Source organism: Haemaphysalis longicornis, unplaced genomic scaffold (genome assembly GCF_048455015.1).
Source record: "Haemaphysalis longicornis isolate Haplotype H1 unplaced genomic scaffold, Haemaphysalis longicornis Haplotype H1 scaffold_4, whole genome shotgun sequence".
Taxonomy (NCBI): Eukaryota; Metazoa; Arthropoda; class Arachnida; order Ixodida; family Ixodidae; genus Haemaphysalis; species Haemaphysalis longicornis.
This window is the reverse complement of record NW_027526361.1, coordinates 204,743,470-204,771,314: the sequence shown is the minus strand read 5'-3', so window position 1 is coordinate 204,771,314 and position 27,845 is coordinate 204,743,470. Positions and strand designations below refer to the sequence as shown.

At 47.7% G+C, this 27,845-nt stretch overlaps 1 protein-coding gene across 2 annotated transcripts in view; it reads right to left on the bottom strand.

The window, feature by feature from the left end:
• LOC144179614 (uncharacterized) overlaps positions 1-27,235 on the bottom strand; it is a 62,922-nt gene extending 35,687 nt beyond the window's left edge. Inside the window, exons 1-7 of one of the 2 annotated variants that reach the window (XM_077708033.1) lie at positions 27,136-27,235; positions 25,167-25,318; positions 24,838-24,877; positions 20,218-20,367; positions 17,215-17,324; positions 16,063-16,192; positions 12,081-12,195 (exon numbers count right to left, since the gene is read on the bottom strand). In XM_077708033.1, the coding sequence (XP_077564159.1) occupies positions 12,081-12,195; positions 16,063-16,192; positions 17,215-17,324; positions 20,218-20,367; positions 24,838-24,877; positions 25,167-25,304 (683 nt within the window). In that variant the 5' untranslated portion in view covers positions 25,305-25,318; positions 27,136-27,235. Of the gene's footprint in view, positions 1-12,080; positions 12,196-16,062; positions 16,193-17,214; positions 17,325-20,217; positions 20,368-24,837; positions 24,878-25,166; positions 25,319-27,135 lie in introns of those variants that run through there. The other variant, XM_077708034.1, reaches the window with a different exon arrangement.
• Between the last annotated feature and the right edge of the window lie 610 nt (positions 27,236-27,845).

Sequence of the window (27,845 nt, the reverse complement as noted above, 5' to 3'; positions counted from 1 at the left end):
CAGCACTCATGAGTACAATACTCATGAGTACACAGCACTCATGAGTACAATACTCATGAATACTGTGTACTCATGAGTACTGTGTATTCATGAGTATATGCACTCCTGAGTACAGTAGTGCAAACAAGTTTTATCACGAGCTCGAGTCTGGACCCGCGTGTACGAGTCGCAAACATTTAGCGGTGCCGCTGTGCACCTTAACTGTCAAGCATGGTAAAATTACACAACGAAAACTGCACCTCCCTCCTTTCCCGGTCCCTGTTTGGCGCTGCAAGCGTTTTTCGGCGGTCGCTCGCAAAGGGGTCACGGTGAAGAGGGAAAAAGGAGGGGGTGAGGGCCCGGCGGGAAACGCGGCCGCAGTTGCTCTTCTCTGATGAGACTTGTTGACTGCCGCAGTTATTTTTGTTGACGCGGCCTCTGAACGCGTGGCGGCTTCATTGCGCTTGCTCCCTTCCAATTGTTTTAGGGGAGAGGCGGTGGAGGCTGCTAACAACGCACGAACTAGGCGTACTGAAGTCTCTCTTTTTCGGTCTTCAGAAGTTTCCGTAGACGCATGTCACGCTGTGTAGTCGTTTCGTGAGCCGAACCACTCATTTCAACAGTCGCAGTTAATTTACGTAACTCGCGTCAAACCGACTGCGTGGTTTGTAACGTTAGCTGTGCGTATTCAAGCGACAGTTTGGCTGATGTACGTGCGCCCATATGGTTTTATTAGGTTCCCGTTTTGAAACGTTTTGCTCAGGTTCGCTAGTAAAATGGTCTCGTGTAGTGCCATTTACAAGTGAGCATATAGCCCCGCCGTGCACTACAGCGTGCAGGCGCGGCGGTGGAATTTGCCCCAGCAATGGAAATAAAATATCCGAGTACACCTAAGCACGTTTGTGAGTTGTGAATCGGACATCATGATATCCAGTTCAACGCGTGCGGCGCCTTGTTTAGCCTCGCATATTTTGTCGAAGAGCTCTGTCATCTTGCCGCTGGAGGAGCGTTTTGCTTTCGAATGGCTTTACTTTCGAGTGGAAACCCGATTCGCCGCTTCTCGTTTATGCCACCGTGTAATGAGGGCGCTGACGATGATGGTGAATTTCGGTGGTTGTAATTCCCCTACCTTCACTACTGTTTACAGGCGGGCGCACACCCCTCGCTAGCAACTATACCGCGGAGTTTAAGCTCGCACTGTGAGTGGCCTCGTGAAGGATTGTTTCGAATTGATGAACGCCAACGCCAGACGCCATGATTGTCGCTTAAGCTCCTATCTTGGAACGTCTCGTAAAACATGTGGATTGCACATAACGACGTCACTGCACTTTTTGATCGATCGCTGTCAGCTTCATCCGCGTTGCTCGAGATAAGAGCTGCAGATTCCCACTGTGCAACCAACCCACCAACCCACCAACACGGCAATACAGTGACGTCAGTGCAAGCTATCACGCCTCTGAAAAACGCGTCTACAAATTTTGTTCTCGAGTACACAAAGCACGGCAGAGCAGTTCTACGCTGCTGTAACGGCTGCCAAGTAGCGGCAGCAACTGGGTGCACTGCGGCCCTCGACTGCGACCGATACCCTCTCATCCCCCCACCCCCCCGAACACACACACACGCACACTGTTGGAACTGGGCTATTCTAGCTCAGTCACCACTGTTCAATTCACTTCACTTTATTTCCTTAAAGACCCCACAGGGGGTGTTACATAAGGGGCGCGTTGTACAACATAGATACAAAAGCCACAGGTTAACAATACAGATGCATAGATGTTGCGACGTTGCCCTGCTCAGTCCGCCATCGACGCGGTGCAGAGGAGAGCGATGAAGTTGTCGAGCCGACGGTGATTTTAAAGGGACACTGAAGTGAATTTGTCAAGCTCCCGTTTTTGCTTGCACTGCGTAGACTGGCTCAAATTAGCACAGTTTTCATCGTTTATCCGGTTCACAAATCGGTAATTATTTTACAAAGCGCGAAAGAAGAAAAACTACCATGCGCGGTTTGCGGCGGCCGCACCAACTAAGGCTGTGACGTTGAGAGGAGGGGCGCCGTGATTGGACGATGCCCGAGGTTAGCAATCAAACAAGTTTCGGTTTCGGTTCTGTAAAACATAACCAATGGCGTTGTTGGATGGGCATTCTCAATATCTCAGTAATCATCGTACCGCGCTTCTGCCATGTTGGCGGCTGTAAAATGCACAAGATAAGCCTCCCAGGACGGCTTGTAGTCGTAGCATTCACTAGCCGAGACCTACGCAGTGCATGAACGCCCTCCGCATACCCGCAGACGCCCAAATGTCATGCGCTTTTCCCCCATATTTGGAGCTTGCCTCCCTCATGCCTGTATCGGAAAAAGCGTGTTCGCACCAGGCCAAGGGTCTGTTCATTCTGGCCTGTGCCCACTGCCTGCAAGCAGTCGGTGCTTATGGCAACAGCACGCCAACGAGAAGTCGCTAGCGCGCCAGTGCCAGCCTGCGCGTGTTTTGTGAACTAGTTCGTGTAGACATGAACGTTGTGGCCCAAAAAAAGGTGAACTCAATATAGAAAACATCGGCGGAAAACATAAAAGTTAACTTACAAAAAAAAAAAAAAAAGCACGTACCCGCGGGGGATTCGAACTCGTGACTTGCAAAACATTTGCGGTGAACTACACAACGCCTTAGCCCACTCGGCCACGAAGCCGGATCCGCAGGTCTTCTTAATATAGGGTATATATTGCACAACCGGTTTACACTTTTATTTAGTTTTGGCATTTCAAGCAGCTTAGGTGACTATTTGTTGTACTGCGCTCGTGCAGTAAGCGTCGCCCGAGTTTCCACAGTAGCTCACGTCTAGCAATTGCATTTCGTAGACGGAAAAGCGTTCGCAGATGCGTAGTCGTGCTGCTGACCGCTGTTCTTGTTCGCCCAGCGCAAAAAAGTGCTTCCCGCGCCCTAGTTTTACGCTGTACGGTAAAAATATCAGTTGATTTTATTTATTTAGTACCTATATTAACTTCGCTGACTCTTCTCCCGCCTTCAAGAGGCCTTATATTTTCCTACTGGCGTACCAGTCAGCGAAGCGTCGCATGTGCGCTTGTGCAGCGCCTGTGTGAAGCGACCTTGACTTGGAGCTAGATACAGTGTACAAACAAACCAAGTAAAGAAAGGCACATTCTTCCATTCACAAACGTGTCCTGGCTTCGTTTCAACTAAGCGAACGAATTGCGACCAAGCAATTTTTTTTAACCTCCTTGATTGCGACGACCCGCCGGCGGCCGGCGGACGAAACGCTGGGCCGACTGACTCTGTCTGAAGGCCGGGGAGCCGTGCAGTAGCGCAGCCAGCCAATTGCCACCTCATCCCCTCCTGACGTCACACGAAAACGCCACAGAAAATGGGCGAGCGTAAAGAGAGGAGGACAGCATTTTCGAATTAGTTTTTCTACTAAATAAAATCGCGTAAACGCGCCTAGAGTGGTCGAAACATGGCCTGGGGACTCCGGACTACAATTTGCGCTAGTAATCCCGCAATGTTTACATATCACTTCAGTGTCCCTTTAAGCTGCATTCATATACAATATATACAAAGGTAGCAAGAGCGTTACATGGCTCGCACAAAGGCACTTCTCAACTCAGTGCCTCCAATGAAATGCCGCCGCACAGCCGCTGCTTCAGGGCTGGTTTTATACCCCCGGGGTTCCGCCGCAGCTGCGTGCAGTTCGAATCTTTCCAATCAGGACTATCACTGGCCGCAGTTTGAATCCGGCGAATGCAGGCGAAGTGATTGCGTCAGCCGAGCCACGAATGGGAAAGGGGAGGCGACTTAGCGGCGCCGTCTCCAGAGTCTACTCGTCGCTGCGTGTCTTTTGCGGGCCGGTCGTCCCAAGCATGATTTGGTGCGGCCGTCTCGATGGGAAAAGGAGAGTAGACTCGGCGGCGCCGTGTGCCGCCAGTTGCGGCACGTCTGCCGCGGGCTGGCTGACCGAGGCGCAAATCGGGCCCACCGTCGGCGCGTCGCCAGGTGCAGCAAATTTGTGTCGGGCGCTCTGGTTAACCGCACACACATGCATAGAAAAATTAGTAAGATCAGACCCGTGTGGGTTTTGGCCTAGCTGTTAACGGAAATAGACACAACGACGCGTAGTGCCCGTCCTGTCCCTTTTTCGCGGCGGGACCTCCCTCTTTGGCTTTTCGCGCGCTAGCCGGTTTTCGTCTTTCTGTTTATCTCTTACTTTGCGGGCTGGCGGCGGTTGCGAGGGGTACGGTTGCGCAATGTTCACAGAATTCGGAACAGCGGCGGCAGCATCTCTTTCCAGATGGTTTTAAAGACGATAGTCTTTCTTTGGCCACTTGAGCGCGACAATGTTGGCCTGTCAGTCTGTCTGTCTGTGTCCGTCATAAAGATAATTCATTATTGCAACTTAATATCACGCCCCGCTGTACACATGGGAGCTACTGGGGTCGCCGTTAAGTAGCTTCACGTACATAATGCGCCCTCTCTACAACAGGCCAACTGCCCCGCGATTGAGCCGCGATTCAGCCCGCGATTCAAAATGCGAGTGCGTACGTACCGTTTCGCTCTCTCCCGTGTACGTGCCTTCAAGCAGTGGGAAGCCCTACGACAATGCACCGTGTAAGACGTTTTCTTCTCAGGCTCCTCTGTCCTGATGTATATGTAATCCCAGTATTTCTAATTAGTTAAACATTTTATTTTTTTTCTGTTTAGCCTTTCATTCGAGCCACGACCTAGCTAAGATGTTGCAGTCGACAGGATCATGATTTAAGGCCACAGGAGGACGAACGGACGGACAACCTGGACGGACCGCACCACGACTATGAGAGTGCAGCACGCAGACATGGGGCACCGATGCACTCCACGCCAGCGGTGGTCGACACAGTGCTGACTTCAACGGAACGCTACGTCCTATGCTCTACGAAGAAACAGCAGTTCGTTAGCGCACTACGATTACGAGGGCTACCCTGCTCTGGCCGTAAGGACGACATTATCTTGCGTCTTCTAGAGGACAACGAAGAACGTCGCCATCTCTCCAAACGAACGAATGTGCCAACGCTACTTCAGGCTGCCTCCGACAACAAACGGCAGATGACCCTGCAAGCGATGCTGTTTGAGAGCAGAAAGCTGCGTGATGAACGAGAAAGTTTTCTGAGACAACTGGCGAGAGCCGGCCGCACGTTTTCCACGGTGCCTGGACTGCACGAGATCCGAGCACAGGCAGAATGCACGACGGCACGCACATGAACGAGACGACGCATGCAAAATTGTGATTGCGTGCTCACCGGACCTTTCCCAGGTAATCGCCACGATTACGGAGATGCATCGAAGGTCAGTGCATTTCTGGCGAGATCACAAACGCACGTTGCTCTGTTACATCGCCCACGAGCTACATCGCCCACGCGCAGGTCATTCCAGCAACGAGCAACGAGACGCGCAACGTACGCAGTGCGCACGAGCCAGAAGGCACCACGTTCCTGGCACCCGCTCTTCCGCTACAGACGTACACGAACGGAACGCTGAGAGCACGAAACGCAACGGAGCCGGTACGTACATTTTTCGCACGTGCTGTCCCGGCGCGGGTCCACGCAACCAACGACATCGCATCCGGATTGGTGGATATGGCCACGACAAGCGAGCAAGACGCACCGCGCCCGAAATGCACCATACGTAGCGAACGACCGCACCCCAATTATAGGGGAGTTTCATATATAAAACGAGACGCACAGCGCACGAAACGCACCAGAAGTGACGAACGACATCCAACTTGAACCAGTGGAGCTGACCACGGAGAACGAAAATGCACAGCGCACGGAACGCCACCAAGCCGCAGCACACACGGAGGAATCTGCTGTTCGCGACATCCTCCGCTCCCACTGCAGGTGCTATCCGGACTTGGCCAGCGAATGTTACAACCGCAGAAATCACCTGGCCACAAGCAACAAAAGACCCAGCGCACGCGGTTTAACCCTACCGGAAAGTACGAGCTCTCTGACACCCGCTGCTCCCGCCCGAGTCCAGCGGACGAACGACATGACACTCGTGCAAGTAGGTCCGTCAACGAGCAAAGACACGGCCAGCGCACGCGGCATGTCCGAGCCAGAATTAACAAGATCACCGGCACCGGCGCTCCGATCGAGACTCACACGACAAACACCATTTCGTACAAGAGGACGCAACCGCGAGCAAGCGGACTCGCGATAAACGGGTCCTGCTTGTATGGGAGAGATAGCGATTATAGCATTCTCGAAACGGGCAAAAGACGAGGTCTTGAGCGACGACACGGACACGGCAAGAACGGCAACGAATGAACCCGATCCAGACGAAGCATCGAATGCCCTGACGATGAAGTCACGCTTGCAACGCCGAGGAATGTGGGACCGAACGGACGGCACGAACTACGCCCGCTTCCCCACCACAATGGTTTCACTTCCGAAACAACCACGGCGACTGCGAGCACGGAGCCGCAACGACTTTGACCGATCAGCCATGCCACCTATATGAAAACGCCCCGCTACCGCACACTAAACGAAAAGCCAAACGGCTCCCGCACCATACGCAACGCACGCGTCAATTCAAGCAACGTCCTCAACGCGCCGAACTATGCCATCCCTACACAGTGCAGCTCGTCACCGGACAAACCAGACGACTACGCCCCCACATGCATCAAGCACGCGACGAGCTACACGAACACAATCGCCGACGGAAGCGGCGCAACCAACGCAACGCCGTAAACACTGTCAAGTTCAGGTCTGACGAAGTAAATCCCACGGCACACACACAATAAAATCAAGCAGATTTGAAATTCACCGAAACTCAACGAGACGAACACCCTATTAACGAAGTTTCTAGTATCTGGAACAACAAAAAACAAACGCCAGCATCGAGCATCTGTGAACAAGCCAAGCGGACAGTGATCTGGATACGAACGGACGTCAATCTACGCGAACGCTTCATTGTGCCTGGGGGCAGGCGCATTTCGGATTCAGAGCACGATTAGGATACGTATCAGCGCGCCCGGAAACGAAAACGGACGACAAAAGCTGCCACCCGAATACACGCAGAAAAACGCAGTTTACGGCCACGGCCGCACCGACAAGCCCCGAGTTCCCCTGAGCCCAACCCTGCCTGAGAACAAGACGAGACGCCAGGCGCAACGCGAGTGCTTACGTTCCGTTTCGCTTTCTCACATGTACAGTGTACTTGCCTTCGGGCAGTAAGTCGCCCAACGACAGTGCACCGCGTCAGACGTTTTCTTCCTCTGTCCTGATTTATATGTAACCTGTGTTTTTCTAATCAATTAAACAATTTAATTTTTCTACTTAGTCTTTCATTCGAGCTACCACCTAGATAACAGTGCAGATAAGTTGATTATTCGTGAGTAATACAAATTGAGTACTCATGAGTACTGATTGAGTACTCATGAGTGCAGAATGAGTAGTACTCGTGAGTGCAGAATGAGTAGTACTCGTGAGTGCAGAATGAGTAGTACTCGCGAGTGCAGAATGAGTAGTACTCATGAGTAGTACTCATGAGCAGTAGTACTCATTGAGTACTCATGAGTACAGAGTGAGTACAGATTCAGTACTCATGAGTACAGATTGAGTACGAATACTCGTGAGGACAAATGAGTTTGAGTACAAGTGAGTATGATTACAAATGAGTATTTGATGAGTGAGTACGAGTGATTTTGTGAACAGACGAACTTTTTGAGTCTGAGTTTGATTGAGTACAGCGTAAATAAATAAAAATGTGATTGAGTTTGAGTGAGTTCTTTCTGTTTTGCCGACCTATGGACAGCGCTGAGCGGTGATACTTATGTGAAAACGATTCCAGCCATTCACTAGTGAGCTTTGTTCTGGAGTACGCGTAGTTTTACTCTGCCAAAGCTTATTTCTGGAGGTATCCCGCATGCATAACAAGTGGACCTGGCATTTTCAGCCAGTTTCCAGCCCTTTTGATTTTGGTTTTGAATTGTTAAATTCATATTTTGCGCTACTACTAAGTTACCCACTTTCAAGCATTGAGATTTTCCATCTTTGTCGCCCGCTACTGTTCCTCGAAAAAAGCATGCCACTCGTAATTTCACATCACCTACGCCTTAGTTCTGCAATAACAGCTCCAGCTAGAAGCTGAAAGATAATACCAATCCGTCGATTGGTGTTATTGGTCGGATGGTGTCGAATTGGTTTCAGAGAAGGAGAGTGCTTCAAATCAGCCTTGCACACTTCCAGGTGTTCACCGGCCGGTTTCACTTCCATATGAGGGAATTTCTGGATGTCTACTGTTGCTTCAAAGTAAAACTGTCTTTTCTGACAATAGTATCTCCAACTGGTTTGGCATTGTTTCCATTAGAAAATGCTAGGTGCACTGCAATGCAGGAGACTCTTGGTACAGAACTCTTCTTCACATGACAGCGATGACACTGCCTCGCTGAAAGCTTGCCGGGCACGATTACAGCGTATCGCACCTCATTCCTGCAAGCAGGGCTACGATTGGGAGTCAGAAGATGATAATAAATCAATAGTGTAAGTTCTGACAGATAAGCAATGATAAGCTGACAGTGAATGTCAACAAGCATCCACCACAGAGTTTCATTTTCCACAAGTGAATTACTTCGCATCGTGTCCATGCCCAGAATCTTGTGCTGGCCGTAAATGCAAACTTAGTCATGTGCAAGGTGTTTTTACAGCGCGTGGGGATGAATCAATGCCTTTAATAACATCAAACCAGCATATTTCTTCCAGAGAACCAGCCAAAATTGTGCGTTTTGAAATGGAGGTTGGACTGCACCGCATGGCGTGGAGACCACGCATGCTAACATTTTTTAATATATGACGAACTGTTCTGCCCAACTCAATTATTCCTCTAAGACATGTTTTTGAGATGTTGACCCACAAAATGTATATTCTAAATTTTTGCCGTTTCCCCTTTAAGTCATCCATGCCACTTGGTAACCATGGTCTCCTCCCTCCCTCCCTCCCTCCCTCCCCCCCCCCCCCCCCCCCCCCTCTCTCTCTCTCTCTCTCTCTCTCTCTCTCTCTCTCTCTCTCTCTCTCTCTCTCTCTCTCTCTCTGTGATGCGTGCGTGCGTGCATGTGTGTGTGTGTGTGACGACAACTCGCATTTGCCTGCAAGGCGGCATACACGAAGTGTGGGCATGTATACACTTCCCAAACTGTGTCTGAACAAACACAAAAGTTGAAGTTAAGTAGAGAACGACTTGGTAAATGGTGCCGGAAAAAAAAAATACCCGAGAACTGACAGGAGAGGACCGGAATTTCCAACATTGGAAATTTTCACGCTGGAAATTTCAAAACTTGGTGTTCAACACTCCTCTAGATGAACATAACTTTGTGCACTCTGCATGGACCCTGTGTAAATATAGCCCCAAAATGATGAAGTGATTACCTTGTAGTGTCCATAAAACGAAGTCAGTGGCAGGAAAATTCCGGCAAATTTGAGAGGAAGGACAGTTTCCCCATCATAACGCGGCGTTTGAGGCAAAATTCAAGGACTTATTGGTAGGGCCCACAAACTTGAGCTTCGTGCTGTTGCAGCATTGCCAAACTTCAGGAAAAGCACACAGGCCGACAATGCAGAAATGTCACGGGATGACGTGCGGGATATGAACGAAGGGAAAGAATGGGGGGAAACCGGGTAGCAATCGTTTCACGGTTTGAAATGAGGTAGAGTGCACACTACTAGTTTGACTGCTGTTCTCCTGCTTCGAGAGCAATACAGCTGCACCAGAACGTGGAACAACAGCTGCATCAAGAGCAGAACACTTGTTACCTGCCACCTGGCCTTGGTGCAAAGATCGCACTACGCAGTATTGCGCAGTCATGTAACCTTTGTGATGATTATCTCTAGCACGTGACCATAGCACGAAGGAAGAGGACATTGCAAGCGGATAAGTTGGTAGTACCGATGCAGCAGCTGCATTCTTTTGGCGCAAAGAACGACAGTCTTTCACAGCGTTCTTTTTTTTTCTTTTCTCGTGGTTTGTGTTGTTTTCTGCCTCTGAGTTGGACTGCGTGAACAGTCTTCGATACGCATTACTGAAAGCAATGCAAGCCAGAATATCTGGCACACACATGTGAATCAGTAGTTTGTGTGTGTATGGCTGAGCAGTGCAATTCCAAGAAATGCACTGTCGCAATCATCTTTAGCTGCAAATACGATGCGAATAAAAGTCACACATTACTTTCAACGCTATTGCAAATGAACGCTTACAACCGGTCAGTAAACTGCATGTATGTGCCAGGTGTGAATGTCCTACTGAATGAGATTTCAATACAATCAAGTGAAGTGGCAATTTCAATCACTTCGTGAAGGTGCCGCTTCACTACATTGCAAGGCATTTGAATCGTAACCGCAATGTTTTTGTATTAAACTGCCAGCTAAAAATTAAATATCTGCCCTAGTCATCCCATGCTCATGCAAGTGTATCACAAAAATTGTGAAGGTCTTCAAGGACTTCAAGGCTGTATGTACGCAGTTTGAGGGAAAGATAGAGGCTTGAAATGATCAGATTTCGCCAAAAAATGCCAAAGTTGCTGAAGCCAACGTGCCAGCAAAGAGACTTGTCAAGTTTTTTTTTGTCGAAACAATGGTTCTAGCAGAGTCCTTCAATGCCTTTCTGGTCATAAAACTTCGCCGTCACGCTATGGGAGAGCGTCGTACGCTGCCGCGCTGCAGCGCTGGTGTTGATCGGAGGGCAGCCGGCGGCGTGGTCAGAGTGCGTTTGGCAGGGAACGGACCACGCAATAAGGTAAAACAGATGCTCGCCGCCTTATCAGCAGTGTGCTTTCGCTTTACGTGTCGTGGGCCGCTCAAATGGACTCATCATTTTGTGAGTGGCGAAAAAATTTGGTGCGAACTGGCATGCTGCTACTGCGTTTCTGCCTGCCGGTCTGGCTGCAGAGCAGCGGCGGCCGCCCGATGCCCTCCGATCTGCGGTTGCGCCCCTCGCGGTAGCCTTTGTCCCCGTACGAAACTTGGCTGGGAGTTTCATGACCAGAGAAGCATTGAAGGACTCTGGTTCTAGCGACATTTCCTCCTACAAAAAAATTTATTTGTGTTGGAGTTACGTGAATAAGCAAAGCACATCCAGTATGTCACAAAATGCGAATTCCCATTTGCTAAGGAACATCAACCAAGAAATAAAGATGCACTCTGGCCTTACATAGCCCCATGTTGATTTTATGGTTACAAAACGAGTAAAATTTAAGAAATTCTGGGATTTTCAAGGGTCCGTAAGAACTCCAAGACTTTCCAAATCTTGAAAAAAAGTTTCTTTTTTTTTTTTTAATTTAAGGGTTTTCAAGGAACCCCATGAACAGTCGTCTTTTTTTTTTTCTCTCCTAAGGTATTTTTTTCCTTTTGCTATTGTTGTTGATACTAGTACCACACCCTGCGGACCTCCCCATCACATTCCATGCAACTCACAGTGAACCCACTCAAGCCCACACTTACCCTTTACGGTTAAAGCTCGTTATTTCGAACTCGAAGGGGACCATAAAATTGTTCGAATTAGGCGGAATTCGAATCAGCGGGCAGGGGTCAGAATGAATGGACACCGCACAGCACGGCGCGGGCAGAACACAAGTAAGTCACCCCTGGAATCGTTATTGCAGATTTGGCCCTACTACACATTTGTGGCAGGTGATCTCGTAAATAATGTTCATGGAGCTGGAACACTGAATGGCGCCGGTGGTGCAGCGCACACTGTGGAAGCGAAATAAGTTGTCACAGCACCGTAGTGCCCGCAATACACTTATTTTTCTCTTTCACTGTTTTACATCTCTAGTAAATTTGGTTTATTTGAATTTGCAACACATTGTAATCACTCTGGGCCGACTACTTTTGCGAGGGGCGACAGAAACAAGGGGATCCCAGTTTGCATGAACCGTTCTGGATACCGGCGCGTTCGAATTATCGGGAGTTTTTTTTCCCCATTGAAATATCCAGAGCTGTGCCCGGACCACGGCGTCAGCTCGAATTAACCAGCTTTTATTACTGTATAATCTAGTTACATCGACAAATCCTACCCCCAAACTTGGCAGAGCGTACAGCCAGGTTTTGTCTGCGAGCCGCCGCTCACCTGGTAATGTTGTAAGTGTCGTTGGCGAGACCAAACTGGGCGACCACGGTGCTCTTCGGCAGCGCTGGCTCCAGAACCATCACAGTGGTGGGCCACTCGCACACGGTTTCGTTCACTGCCAGACACACACACACACAGAGGCATGAACGTTACTTAAAGGAGCCATGAAGAGAAAATACAACTTCGTTTAATTTGAAAGAACTAGGATTCAGTATCTCACTCAGCTCCATTACAGCCACAAAAGATGTTTTCTTAACGAAAAAAAAGCAAGCAGTATTGAAAAATTTTCAAATTTCGCGCCACAGTGACGTGTTATGAGCAAGAATGATGTCATACGGGCCAACAATAAAACGTAATTTTCAGTGCGTTAACTGCACGTTAGCATTCAAGTGATGCGGTCAAATGGAACTAGAGGCCCCATTGCAGACGTCCAGTCATGTGTCGTCGCGACAGGTCAATTAGGCGGCCGCCAATCGCACAAACAAGGTTCCGTGACGTCATAGAAAAGTTGCGGGAAATTGGCTAGGGGGTCGCGACTGCTTCACACGTTTTCTTTAATATCTCAGCTATTTTTTCGAAGATTGCGATGATATTGGTATCATTGTTATCGTGACAAAGCAGTCTTTCTAATAAACCCAAATTGTATTTTGTCTTCATGGCTCCTTTAAAAAGCTCACAGAAGTGAAACGCGGCAGAATCGAATCTGAAGGCACCAACTACTGCTGCAACACGGACACACGGCTCTCAAATTCTGGTCTGGCCGTCTATTAGGGGAAATGAAAATGGAGCAAGTGCTGATGAAGGAAGCATAGCGCCTCCTTTTAAAGGGGCCAGGAAGGCAGAATGGTATCGGGGAAGTGGTATCGGGTATCGGGTAAGTAAATGTGGTATCGGGGAAGTAAATTTGTAAATAAATAAAAGTAAATAAAAATAAATAGAAGGAAGTAAATTTGTTCGTCATATCCAATATTCATTGTAACAGCTGGGGTAACAATTGGCTCTAAACAATCGGCAATATGGCTCGCGCAAAATTTTAGATACTAAAACGCATTGTTCTAGGTTTCGAACATGCTATAAACAACGTAATCCTTATCTGTGTCTTTTTGGCATTTCGATTGATTGATTGATTGATTGTCGGGTTTAACGCGCGATGAGGCGCGCTGTAGTGGAGGGCTCTGGATTGATTTTGACCACCTGGGGATCTTTAACGCGCGCAGAAATCTCGTACACGCGGGCGTTTTTGCTTTTCGCCTCCATCAGAAAAGCGGCCGCCGCCTTTTTGGCATTTCAAACTAAATGCACCGAAACATGACAACGTGAAATTACAACAGAACAAAGTTCGCTTGTCAAAACAGGCCCGCGTTCCTATTGATTTGAAGAAGGATGTGACCTTCGTCTGGCGTCTTTCCACAGTACTGCAGGATGAAGTTTTCCACATTGTCTACATACAAAAAGTCCTTTTCGACTGTACTTTCACAAACTGTTATCTTCTAATTTCCTTCTTTTTGCTTTTTAAAGGTAGCTTTCGAGTTTCGGGCCTCGCGTGAACGCATTATTTTTTTTTTGTTATAGCAGATTTTGCGTACAGCTCTCGCGGTTTCAGTTTCCTTATAAAAAGAATAAGTGTCACTGAAATGAAAGGTGACCAACCAAAGTTTGTATCTAATTCGCTATACCCGTGTGCACTATAACGAGGTTTGGCTGCAAGTTCAATTTGAAAGAACTGGCCTTTGGTAACTCTTCCCGCAGCTTCATCACTGCCACACAAAAAAAAAAAAATGCAGGAAATGGTGAAATTTCCCGCTACAGTGACACGATACAATTAGGAGAGATGTAGCGTGGGCCGGCATAGAAAACAAAAAATATGCATTAAATTTAAGTGGAAACAGCTCGCCCTCAAAGCTTCTAAGCCCTGCCTAACTTGCGTTTGCTTTTGCTGGCCTCAGCAAACCACACAGCTGCCTATAATACCTCATGCGCTCTAGTGCGCAAAATAAGCTATTGGGTTGCACGGCCATTTTCTTTTTTGCTAATTACTATATAGCTTATTTTAGTGACGATTGCATTAGAAGCGGCATCAGTGTTATTCTAACGAGACAATCTTTCGAAAAATTCGAACTTGTATTGCGTCTTCACGACCCCTTTAATATGCATATCTGCAAACATTCACCAACAGCCTATTCGATTACGGTCACCACAAGGCGCCTGAGAATTGGGAGCCACTCAAAAACCCATTTTGCCCCCTTAACATATATTAAGTTGCCAGCAAGCAGTCTGGGTGAATGAATGTGGCAACAGTTTTGCACTGTTACCGTCTTGCGCTTTTATCGTTCCGTGCATTTGTTGTAATGCTTCAGTTTTCACATTTTTGATGCAATGCTTTTAATGTTAGGATGAATTAACCCGCCGCGGTGGCTCAGTGGCTAAGGCGTTCCACTGCTGAGCACGAGGTTGCGGGTTCGATTCCCGGCTGCGGCGGCCACTTTTCTGATGGAGGCGGAAAGTAAAAATGCCTGTGTGTACGAGATTTCGGCATGCGTTAAAGATCCCCAGGTGGTCAAAATTAATCCGGAGCCCTCCACTACGGCACGCCTCATCGCCTGTGTTGCGTCGGCGCGTTAAACCCTGAAATCAATCAATCAATCAATTTATGATGAGTTAGAAATACTTGACCCATAATAACCTTTTTCCTATGCACCGTACAATAAACTTACATTTTCAACTAGCAGCTGATGTTTCTTTTTGTTTTTTACCTTGTCACAATACGCTCGTCCTGAAGTGGTGACAATTTGATCCGGACAAGACTCATGTTTAACAGATGAACACAAGCAGAAAACACAAGTTTATGTAGAGAACGTTTGGGCACTAAATTAGGTTATGTCTACATTTGGAATCACGTGAGGTTCTGAAAAGGAAAGCAGCAAGCGCAAAGAGAGAACGTAAACACAAGCGAAAGACGCCCAGAGCATGACAGTGTTTCCCCGGCCTTCATGTTTCGCTGCAAATTCCCGCGTTTGCTTTCTTTCAGTACTGGCCTTTTCACTGTTCTTTCGCACTTAAAAACACTGCCCAATACATCTCGTTCTTCCCTCTGCTTAATGTGGATGTCTCTCAACTTGTATCGTGGTGTACGCTTTGAGACGTGGCACATTTAGGGCACAGCAGCTTTGCGGTGAAAGCAGCTTCAGCTGCTAGTCTGATAGGACGCTATCGCTGTGCACACCTGTCCAAATGACAGCGCTGACTCCAGTGAAACCAATGTGCATTAAAGCAGAGATGAGAGATTTATCACGGCTCTGAACAACAGACTCCCGCAGAACGAATGCAAAGCTTTCATGCGCAGACAATGAGATAGGCTAGATAAGGAGGCGAGACAGACACGCGGAAGAAAATTGGGGGAAAGCACAAACTCACAAGCAGAGAAGCAAGCCACAGCACTCTGGGTTATGCACTCCCAGGACAGGGTTCAAGCCAGAGCAACTGGGCTAGAGAAAGAGAGATTAAGCTTGGAAAGACGATCAATGTTAAATTAAGCAGAGAGCGAGCGAAAGAACGGCAGCATTGCACACAGTTACTGACTATCGCTAATATCGCATCTCACCAAAAGACATGGCAAAAGTACAAAGCCTGAAGTCAATTTTCAGGCAACAACGTGAGCCTTTGGTGCGACCACAAAAGTTTGGCTGAATAATGAAGATCGAATCAGCTCAGTCAAAACATTTAGAGCTCCGCCGCTGCTACAAAATTCAGCACAAGTAAGCGAAAAACGTTCAATTAATTAGCACTGAAACTGAGCCACTCGTTGAACAAGCACCAGGCAATAACGCAGGATTTCACCTGACAAGGTATCGCGCATTCACAACCCATTCACGACAAACCTTGCCTCCCCGCGTGTGTCTAGCCCCAAACAAAACCACCAGCTGCCACACAGCAACCAACTGCATCCGACGAAAGACCCCCACGGGCCGAACCGGACTCTCACCAGGGGGCACTGCAAGCCTGATGAAAAATCTCCCCACGCGGTTAGTGGGCAGGCTGCTCGACGTGAAGAAGAAGTCGCTGTTCTTGTAGTCGCCCTGGATCTTGAAGTAGCAGTCGTAGAAGACGTGCACCTGAAAGAGCGCGTCGCAAGTGTCAGGGTTCCTCAGCAAGCATGCCTCTGTTCCCATTCGAGAGTCAAACGAGCGACTCGTTCTCACATTCAACGTACAAGGCAAGGAGTCATCACAGCTGCGGAACGAGCGGTATAGGCATGAAACGGTTAAAATGAAATGAGAGTCTCGCACGTGAAACGCCCCCTACCCAACTTTGTGCCCAATTCGTTCCTAGGGTCCTGCAGAGGCGGACCCATAACGATGCTAAATAAAGGTGTTTGAATACAGAAGTCCCGCACAAATCAGAGGTCAGTCCAAGCACGTTGAAACGCTTACGAACCACTTCACTGATAATTAATCAGGCTAGATAAGGGTATTACAAAATGAACCGTTGATTTCTTCCTTCTCTTGCCGTTAGCACATGAAGTATTACATACTTGCTAAGCGGCGTAGCCTACACAGATGATAAAAAAGAAAGGCTTTGCCTAAAGAACACCGCACGCTCCTTTATTGTCAGATTTAGCCCCAACATTAATCAGTGGGCACGACAAACACATGCCTTCTTAGGGCATGTTCACTGACGTCCGCCATTAGTTGTCCACAGCAAGATGAAAGTTTTTAGTTGCTTCATTCACCACTTGGCTGCTAATTTTAAGCTTCCTTAAATTTATGCTAAAGTTTTTGAACACAGGGTTTGAACAACTTCCTTTGGGTCCTCTTGATAATTACTTAATTGGGTGACCTTGTCCACAAATATCGTGTTGCTTAAACATTACGCATCGGCAGCCTACGGCAACAAAGAGTTACAGCGGTGAAGTAGAGCACTGCATGGGCCTGATTTTCAGGCCCGGGCCCGGCCCGGGTCCACTTTACGAAGCCCAAGCCCGGCCCGTGCCCATAACGCCTAGCCCGGGTCTGGCCTGGGCGTTCCTATTACGGGAGCGGTTTGGGACTGCACAGTAACTGCTCAGGATGCACAAATGAAAGAGACCAATGATGTGACAGGAAACCCCAGTGCATAGACCATAGAGACTACTCACGCTTTGCCGTGCAGTGGAGTTCCTTAGGTCAAACAATCGGCAGGTTTCGTACCTGCTTGCGGCTTTGGGGAACTTGTGCTCAACTATGGAAAGGTGGAAGCCGAGCACCTCTGAAACGGCAACATATTCGGCTTAAATTTTGGGGGGGGAGAAACATTGTGACGCGGGAAATCACAGCGGGTCAAATGCCCCGACACGCAAAAAAACAATCCTAATCAGGGTAGAATTCTTGGAACACTGATAATTTGCACAATTGCATAAAAAAAAAAACGCGGATGAGAAAAAGAACAGACACACACAGCACAAACTGCTGAACAAATTTATTGTGACACTGTGCAGAATCTAGAACCCAAACAGCGTTGACCACGCATGTGTGCCCACTAAAAAAAAATTCAGAATCAAAAGACGCCAGTGAAATAAACAGACACGTCTCTTTTTGACAAAAAGACACACCTTGTCATTTTTAAAAAATGTGCGTTGCGCAGATTAAACGTGAGTTAGAGGGTTCCTTTCGCAAGAATATTGGTATCTGTAACACGGAAACTGAATCTTTTTTTTTTTTTTCTGAGACAATCGACGTTTACAAACATCCTACAGCTCCCACATAGAAGCAGACAAACATTTTTGGCGCTGTGGCATAAACCAATAACAACTGCAATATTAGAAATCAGCTGCACTATGCAACTGCTGCCCCAACGAAGATATGCTTTTCTTGGCAAGGATGCACTTAAACGGCCTCTGCGATGGGTTTTTTTGAGGGGTCGATGGTATCCGCACCACAACAGCTATTTATTCAACTAATCTGTGATGTACTACCTTGATTTAAGCAATTTTTTACAAGCGCAAAAGCACCACAAAGCTACAAAAAACGTCTTTCATGTGTGACTGCATTTATACAGTGGCAGATGTTTGTGTTGTACCGGAGTGTAAAGCAATTACACCCCCGGCTCATTGCTTCTGCCACAAGAGTTTCAACGGTTTCATTTCTGCTTTCTTGGCTACTGTACCCAAAATGATTCCTTGCCCTCTCTTTGTGATCCCTGTTTCGAGCATAGCATCAACGTTGTTTCTGTTATGAGGTGAAGAGCATGCGCAGCTCGTGGTTGTGGCAACTTCAAATCGTGATAAGAAGTTTCGTTTCATTGTTTCCCATCGAGTCACGATCGTAGGAAAATGTGGTTGGATGCACTCGGCCTCCCGAGTGAACCGTGTTGCCTAGTGTTTGCTGCGCACTTTACCGTTTACCGTGTTACCGGAAACAAGTTTCCATTTGCCGCTGAAAACGAAAGGACATGTTTTAGCACTCCGTTTGCGGTTCCCGTATTCCGGGTTACCGGCTGCCGTGATGCAAGCAGTGACATCTGGCAAACTGGTCTCAAAGCAAATGGCACACAAGTTTGTTGCCCAGAACTCTGCTTAACACTTGAATAAAATAGCTCGAATCGTGGACGTTTTAGATCAGACTCTCACAATACAATAATATTCTTTTGAAACAGTCTTGGGCATCTCCCGTAGAGCTTTAAAAAACGAAAACATGATGTTGATGCCGCCATCTAGTGGGGTCAATGGCCACCAAATAACGTGTCGACCAGAATTCCCGCCTCCACTAAATATTTCGGCATAAAAAGAGTCAAATATGTTGCAATATTTATGCAGTAACCTATATTAGCTTGCCCAGCACAATTTTAAATCCCAAAGACAGCTTTGCGAGTTTATAAACGTGTCTGAATTGTTTCAGGCGGGCAAGGCAGAGCACGAGTAAGCAAGAATAATGTAATAAACAACATCAACTAAGATTACTTTTACCGGCTGTACCAAGCATGAACTGCCGAGTGCAGTGCATTTGCTGTAATGAAGACGCTAGGGTACGCTTCGCTAGCGGTTGCAATGGTGATGGGGTAACACCATGCATGCAGCGACGGCGACAAACAACACGAAAAACTTCGCTGCAAAAAAATTCAGCGGGTGCAACAAACAGGTAGTGAGGGCGACAGCAACATGTGAAAAAAAAAAAATGAATACACTACAGCCAATACCTTCTGTCGTCGTCGCTCACTTGTGGGCTGCTTCTTGCCGGCAAATAGTGAGCGACGGCGACGGCCCATCGCCGTCGGGCCGTCACTGTTACCGCCCTGTGTAAACATTTTTTCACTCGTCGCTGGTGGTCACGCTACCCGTTTGCTGCACCAATTGAGTTACATTTTTCGCATCGCTCGTCACCGTCACCGCATATGGTCAGCCCTTTAACGCTGTGCCGGTAAGTTACCGCTCACTGCAACTCTTGCACGCACAGTCAACTCCCGTAATCCCGGTATACACAGTACCTCCAGCTCAAAGCCCGTAAGGATCGGGAAAATAGTACCGGGAAAAAAAAGAGAGTTGTCAACCCATGCGTGACCTACTTGCTGAAATATAACCATGGTAACGGCGACGCCTCAAATGTGGCTGGAGCGTTGCCACCAGCAATAACTCACGGACATAGAAGAGGTGAATTCGGGTGGGCAACCGTGAAATGTGTTCTTCGCCTCGGACGAGGTTAGACTACTAGGTCGTCGCAAGTCACCGAGGCAGCAAATAGTCCTGTCTTGTCGCAGTAATATCTTTTGTTAGCGCAAGCGAATATGCCCACTATTCCTTGGTCTTGCCTCTACAAGAGAACTAGAGAGTAGACTTCTGACACAAACAAAACCACTTTGAAAATCCATCTCGAAACCCTGAACACAGAATACAGGTTTGGTTATTTCCTTGTAACCCCTCAATTCTGATGTGCACTTAAAACACTGATACAAACCATGTTTCGAGCACTGGACTATATTACGTCACTGCAACACCACATTTGAAAGCTTCTCAATATTTCCTGCGTTTTATTGGCTGCTAAAAAAATGTTTCTTTGTGGCTGTAATGGAGCTGAATGAGTCACTAAAGTAAAGGCTCGTTCGTTCAATCTGAGTGAAGTTACATTTTGTCTTAATGGCTCCCTTAAGAGGAGAGGATGCAACGCACCTGGTGAAGTGCTCACAAAGGACACATTTAACGCAACTTCATTGCGATGGTTGAACGTCGATAGCGAAACGCGGTAGTCCAGGTCGTCCAGTGAGGTGACCACGTGTTCTGGCTCCATGTTCCAGGAAGAATAGTCGTATGTCCGGCAGCCTGGGGAGTGGTAACAGATTAGGGCCGGCTCCATAACTGCGTCAATCAGGGTCATAAACCATCTTACACCTCATCCATCGTGGAAACAATCGCACGCTCGACAATACTATCCTAAAGCATAATACTCAGGCACAATTTAAGAATGACAATGGAGGTTGGCCCTGCGCCTCAACATTGCAGCAACACACTCGTTGCTGCGAGTATTTTCAAGGTGACACGTGGTGTAGTTTCCGCGACAAATTCTGACGTAATCTGCTTAGAGATTACTGCAGCAATGACAAACAGACTACACGGGAAAAAGCAGACAATGGAAAAATAAAAGTTCCTGCATTTTTGGGACCGCCCCTTTCCATGGGGGCGATTTCCCGTGCCAGCCGGGTGAACTTCCCAAGCGCTGTGGTCCCCCCCACAAGGGCCGAGCGCCAGGCCGCGGAGTCGCTTGTACCTATTTTACTGATAGGTGACCAGCACCATCAAGGCATTCCAATGCACATGGTGGTGACTTTCAGAGCCCAGTGGACGCTGAACTCGGTAATCGCCTATGGGAGGACATGCCGCCAGACTCTTTCACCTCCCAGCAATGCGGTATTGTGGAAGGCAGGGGGGCCCCGCCGAATCAACAAAGGTCAGGGACCCCTCGCAAGGGTAAAGGCAGCTTTCAAGGCGTGAATTCTTTTTTCAAGGGTTCGCACTCGACCAGGGATGCCTGTACCCATTAAAGAAAGTGGTAAGTGCCCGGTGGTATGCGAATTTGCACCTGGTATCCCCCACATACAAGGCAAGTCCTGCACCTCGACTCATATGCGGCGAGTGAACAGGTTCGAATCCGCGTTTCACGGTGGTTATTCCTAATGCCCAACCCTTACGACAGAAGGTTGCGCATTAAGCGCAACCTCCTTTCAAAGCGCGTGCGCACTGAAATCTCGGTCCATCCTTTCGGCGGCGCAATAACTACACGAGCTACTGTCATTCTTAACTTATACCTGGGTATAGTTGCACATTCACCTTCCAAATCACACTATCATTTTCTAGATTTGATTTGATTGATTGTAGTGTTTAACTGCAACGCAGGCGATGAGGCGCACTGTAGTGGAGGGCTCCGGATTAATTTTGACCACCTGGGGATCCTTAACGTGCGCCGAAATATCGTACACATGGGACTTTTTGCTCTTCGCCTCCATCAGAAAAGCGCCCGCCGCGGCCGGGAATTGAACCCGCGTCCTCGTGCGCAGCAGCACACCGCCTCACCCACTGAGCCACCGTGGCGAGTATCGATTTCTAGATATGCAGCGCTCAGTTTGTGCAAATCGTACAAAATCAGCTTGTACAATCTGGCCTTGCCAAACCTCAGTTAATTCAACTCTGCAATCGTGTACAGTGTGTGTAACCTATCACCATCACTTATCAGCCCCGCTTTTGCGAGTGCAGCCCTGTTAACCTTCTTTTCATTTCAGTCAGTTATTTGTACTCCCTTGTTTCCCTGTTGCAGCTGGCAGCCAGGCTTCGCAGCAAGTTCTACTTAAGTTGAACAGTCAGTTGTGCGCAAGTCTTAGCTTTTATTGTCATTATTTCCCACACTTCCACATGCAATGGTTTATCAGTACTGCACAGTGCTTTCTACAGGAGAGCAATAATATAAAACCCCCCTTTTTTTTTCGTACCAGTTGAATTTCAAAAACAGCCTGCGAGAAAGGCATGGTGTGCTGTTATTATAAATGCAGTCGTGTTTACTGGACGCCCAAAGGGGACGGGCCTTTGACTCAGCAAGAATTTTTATTTGCATTTCTTGGCCCATCACACTGTACTTCCTGCAGCGTGATGCATTTGAGTTTATGTTCTGCCTTCTCAGAATTGTAGTTTATTTATTTATTTGAAATAAACACTTGAAGATACAAAAGGAATGACCAAGTTTATTTATTTATTTCAAATAAATAAATAAACAGTCATTTTTATTTTTGCAGCTTCAAGTAGGTTTCGCAATTCTTCATCTTGCAGGGAGAGTCACGCATCACAAAGAGGGAATCTTGCAAATAATATTTTTTACCAATATTTGTGTGTTCTGGTAGCTTTTTACACACACTTCAGCAAATGGGAGACCACACGATCTTTACGCAATATCCTTTCAAAAAAGAAATCGATTCTTGAAGTCTGAAGTGCCGAAGCATTACGTGGGCTATGAGGTGCACCGTAATCATGATGATGATGGTTGGAGTTTTTTGGCGCAAGACCAGCTGGGGCAAAGAGCGCCAAACAAAAGTATCTAGAAGAAAATAGTGGCTACAAAAGCCAGAACAGTAAAATCAATCAACGGCAACGGAATGGCAAAGGTGCACCGTAGTGGAGGGCTCCGGAATAATGGCGACCTACCTTCCAGGCATCTTTCATGTGCACCGAAACCTTGACACACGGCGTTTTCGCCTCCACCTGATTACGCAATATCCTGACAGCGGTGGGTGGATGTCTGGGCGGTGGCTTAGACACTTCCGGAAACAATAGAGATAAGCAGAGTGCTACGGAGATAAGCCGAAAACGAAGGGCAGGCAGACAGGTGTGCCGACCCAGTGAAGGCCAAAACTGAGCAGGCCATCAGTGTTTTTGCTGTTTGTGCTTAGACAGAGCAAAAAGCCTCCAAATGACTGTCTCAGAAACTCGCACAAAAGGTGTACAGCGACAATGTGAAGTCAGGTGTGAAAATCTTCGAATACCACGAACAATCAGTTTGAGGGAAAGAGCGCTCGGACGATGATGTGTGACCAACTGGTGGCGTGTCATGGTCAAAACAGTGAACTGATCATCAGATGAGTACAAATATGATAGCAGACATGGTGTACGCTAAGGAGAAATAACAACAAATTTTATCTACTAAACTGAACCCTTACAACTACAGCCGATGAGGACCAAACAATAACCGGCGTGTTACGAACTGATAGCAAGATTGCACAGCCCATTTTACACCGATACGTGAACCCGCGTGAAGCTTGTGCCAAGAACGGCATCCAAGAAAGTCCCAAGAAGAGACGCCACGAAACAACACGCAACAAACTCTGACTTGCCGCAAAAGGACACCGTGCACAACAAAATGAGGGCTTTTCAGCAAGATTCACACAAGTGTGACAATCTATGCCCTGACAAACCCCCCCCCACAACATTGCTGAAAACGTGCACGTCAGAAAGGAAAGTTATGTTCACACATTTTCTTTAATATTGTCATGAACCTTGAGCGACTATGCTAGAAAGGTTTACCTGAATACTACATCCTCCGACATCTTACTGCGACGTTATCACATGACAATATCGATAGCATGATCGTCTGCATACTACTGGGCCTAATGATCAATACGTACTGTGTTAAGGCCTGTTCGCACTTGCGACGAAATTTCTGTCGCTTTTGTCACCTGGCATCACTTTCATCGCGGGACGAGAGCAGTCGGCCTCGACCAATTTTTTTCGCCGCCGTCGCCTTTGAAGCGGAGGCAGGCAACTAGACTTCCTGACGCAACATCCTGCCAAAGCAACCAGATGCTGTGTTTCCACAAGCGGTGAAACTCTCATGCAGTCTTGCTCCAAGCCCGAGGCAACAAGAAAAGCAAAAAGTCGCCGTTACTGTCGCTTGCAAGCGTGAACAGCAAAGGTGGCAATCACTTTCGCTTGCATCGCAAGTGTGAATGGGCCTTTAATGTTCTTGGTAAAGTCAAAAGGATGAATCGGAATCGACCGGGTTATGGAACAGCAACACACTGATTCTCCTTCACAATAAAAATAAAGCACCAGTCTACAAGACTCATTTGACTCTGTATGCCTCTTCCCTCCTTGCCAAAGTAAAGTCAGGACTGAAGAATACTCATTTTCACTCTAACTGAAGTGTTGAGGGGTAGGACACACAAAGGGCTTACCGCTGTGCCTAAAATCAGTAAGTTCCTCAGCTACAATGTATAAAAAAGATGTGGTGAGTACACCGAATGTGCAGACGGTTCAGCTGTAACATATGAGAAGAACTAATACACATCAGCCTTTACACACTTTTCGCCTGCGTGATTTGCGCTCACGATACCAGCACCTTTGTCGATATAGTGAAGATGTTACTAAAAAAAGCAATTGCCGTTCGATTCCATTTCACACAGAGGTACACACCGGGTGCCCGATTACGATCCGCTGTTGGACGAAGCATGTGTAATGTTAGCTTTAGTGAATCGCATAGATGGGATGAAAAGGTGTAATGCGTCACATTTCTGCGAACGGAGGTGCCCGCAGGAACGCTTAAACGACGGCAGGAAGCGATAAAGTGTGGAGCACACGTCGTTTTTCGTCGTACACGGCCGTATTCCACGAGTTTTACTTGCGAGTGCAACGTCTTGTTTCGTTTTCCTTAACTTTCGTGTCGGTTTGAGTAGGTATGGTTCCAATGGGTTCTCTTTTTAAAGCATGGTTCTACCAGTGCCACGAAAAATGTTCAGCGGTTTCGTTACTCACTGTTGGTGTGATGCAGAATGCAGGACGCTGCTTGATTTAGCTGGAAAATAAAAAGAACAGTCACACGCGTACATTTCACAAGAGGCAAATCTATTGCTCCGGTAAAATAACCGCAACTGCGGAAACGCTGCCAAATGTATTGCTGCTGGTGATGTCGCCACAAGCGGGAAATGATTACCAAGGACCAAACGGAAGCACCAGCCGTATGAATTGCGTATAGTTACGACACACAGCGGTAAACACTGGTGTCTTCTGCCAGCGCGTATATTCCCTCACATGCACCTGACACTACGCGTCAACGCAGACGGCATGCAATACAAGGTACTCACCATGAACGAGCAGTCAGTTTCAACTGAAACAAAGCTCTTGTCGCAAAAAGTCATGTTTGCAGGCTCAGAACAACCAATGTCAAAAATCAAGGACAACGACACCAGCCTCAAGAGTAACCATCCACACACGAGAAACATCTTGAACTCCGCAGCACAGAACAGGGAGGATTTTAGAGAAGCAAAGGTCTAGCTTTGCCTGTAGTGCCAGAAAAAGCGTAGTGGCGGCGTCGTGAACTACCCAGTACGCCCGCTTGATGGCGCTGTAAACACGGCTTTGTAAACATGGCGGATGCTTTTTGCACAGGCCGCTTGAGCTCCTTAATAACATGGCTGCCCTCGCACGGCGGCCGCCGGCTCGCTGCTCCACGGCCGGACTCGACTCTCCTCCTCCCGCGCGCGAAAGGGGCGTCGAGTCCGGCCGTGGCTGCTCCTGCTGGCTCCTGGCTGGCACGCTGGTCGCGTGTTTACTTGCGCCGCGCTAGTGAAGTGATGTTACGCCAGGTGACCAGATGGCCTCGACTGGCACAGACCACAGTGAGCAGCAAGTGAGAACAAATCGTTTATTGACATCCGCAAGTTTACAGAGGCCAGGACATCATTTCATTTCGATCGCTGCAATTGTACGTCGCTTTCGTGACAACATTTTTTTTTTTGCCATAACAACTCGTTCACTTGCGCTAAGATTTCGAACGAAGGGCACAAATGAAGTATTGACGGCGACAACGGTTTCCTTTGCACCGTCTTTCTAGCGGAGTGCATAACACTCACCTTCTGTTTGAAGAATCGAATATTCTGGCCTCGACAGCTGCCTTCCGATGCGGAATTTCCCACATTTGTCATTCCACAAGCACTCAATTCTCGTGTTTTGCCAGTCCTCTCAACAACTGATGGACGCAAAAGCACATAACAGCAATAACAGTCACGAAACCGGTGCTCCGCGCACATTGAAACGGTCGGCCCATGGAGGAAAGAATACTCAGGAGAGGCCCCTAGCATCCCAATGCATTGCAAAAAGTGTGGAGGAAGTTACGTCATTTTTCTTGAGCCCATGGACAATGTTGCTTACTTGTTTACAACTGCGGCGGCCAAATTGGGGCAAATAGAACGGACAAATTTTTTAAGGCGCTTGGTACGTGGCGGCCTCGCTACGCTTGCAAACCAGCGCAGTCGCTACGACAAACGTTTTTAAATTAGGCTAGTTTGAAAACTCTGCCGTCGGAGGCGTCTGCGTTCGCCATCCCGCCAGCCTGTTGCTATGACGACGACAAACGCTACTTTGCCAGGCGTAAGAGCTGAAAAATCGTCCTTCTATCTCAAAAACGAAGCCGTTTTTCAATTGAAACTTTGGGTGAGGGTTAGAATGGGCAAATTAAAGGCGAAATCAACAGCTTAGAACATGATATCGCACCGAGGAATCAGCGGCGAAGCTGTTTTCGCTTCGAAGCGGGAGGGCAGGGCGACGCCATGTTAGTCAAATCAAACCGGAGACAGCAAAGGATGATGGGATAGAGTGCTGGGCTCCGTGGGCTCAAGTCATGGCGGCACTCGGCTTCACAAATGTGACGTCAGGGCCTCTCCTAACCTTTTCTTTCCTCCATGCGGTCGGCCGTTGCAGCGGTTTCAATTTGAATTGGCGGCTTTGTGGTTGCGAATTCAGAAACAAGGTGGTGCACCAGTCGGCTGTTCGTAAAAAGTTGCGTACATTTTTGCTCAACGGATGTTTGATGCGGAACTTGTTAATAGTATTTTTAAATAACACATTGTAAGCGAACTGTGTGGGCTCTTTGAGTCACGGAATGAATGTTTTGTATTCTATACCAAAAGTAACATTTTGCCTGCGCCGTCTGGTGGGCTTGATGGTCGAAAACAGCGCTTTAGGTTGGTCAAGGTTGGTCACGTGGGGCGTCGATTTTTACGCCGCCTATAGGGAAGACAGGGAACGTCCAAGCTTGCGAGCCCTGCTCCGCAGGCAGATCGCCTCACTCCCTACCCTTCACGTGAGCCTCAAATGGCTCCAATAAAAAAACATCATCAAAACGTGGAGAAACAAAACAAGATAGCGAAGACGTTGTCGATGTCGATGTGGATGTCGAAGCTTATCGCCCGATTCAAGAACCATTAGACTGCAATGAGGACCACTTTTAAAATACAAAACAAGCAAAATAAAGAAAGTTAAGTATTCGAATTATATTGTTAAGCAAACCTAATTTCGCGTACTTGGACCCGGAGGACATAAAAGAGGAAAAAAAGGCGCCCTGAACCGGCGCGCTTTTTTTGAAGCGACGCCTTTGCGACTTCATGCGAACAACACAACTGTTTTCAGACGCAAGTAACCGGGTGGCTGTGCTCTTTTTTATGACATCTACAAAAGCAGAAGAGCTGATCGAGAAGCTATCACTTGTGGTCCTCTTTTTCAGTTAGCATACCGCAGTTCTTTTGTGCCATCTCTTCACCATACATTCTCCTCCCTTTCACTTTTCCTTCTTCGATTGCGTTGTTTTCCGGTGTTTTTTTTTTTTTTTTTTCGGTGAATGACACTCAGGCGCTGCTTATTATCACGAATGTTTTTGTGGTTTCTGCTGGTGAGAACCTCATTGCTATCGTTTTCATGTGTCTGGAATTTATTGTACTCCGGGCTGTGAATTTTCTATGCCGTTGGTGACTTCAAATACCGCTGCT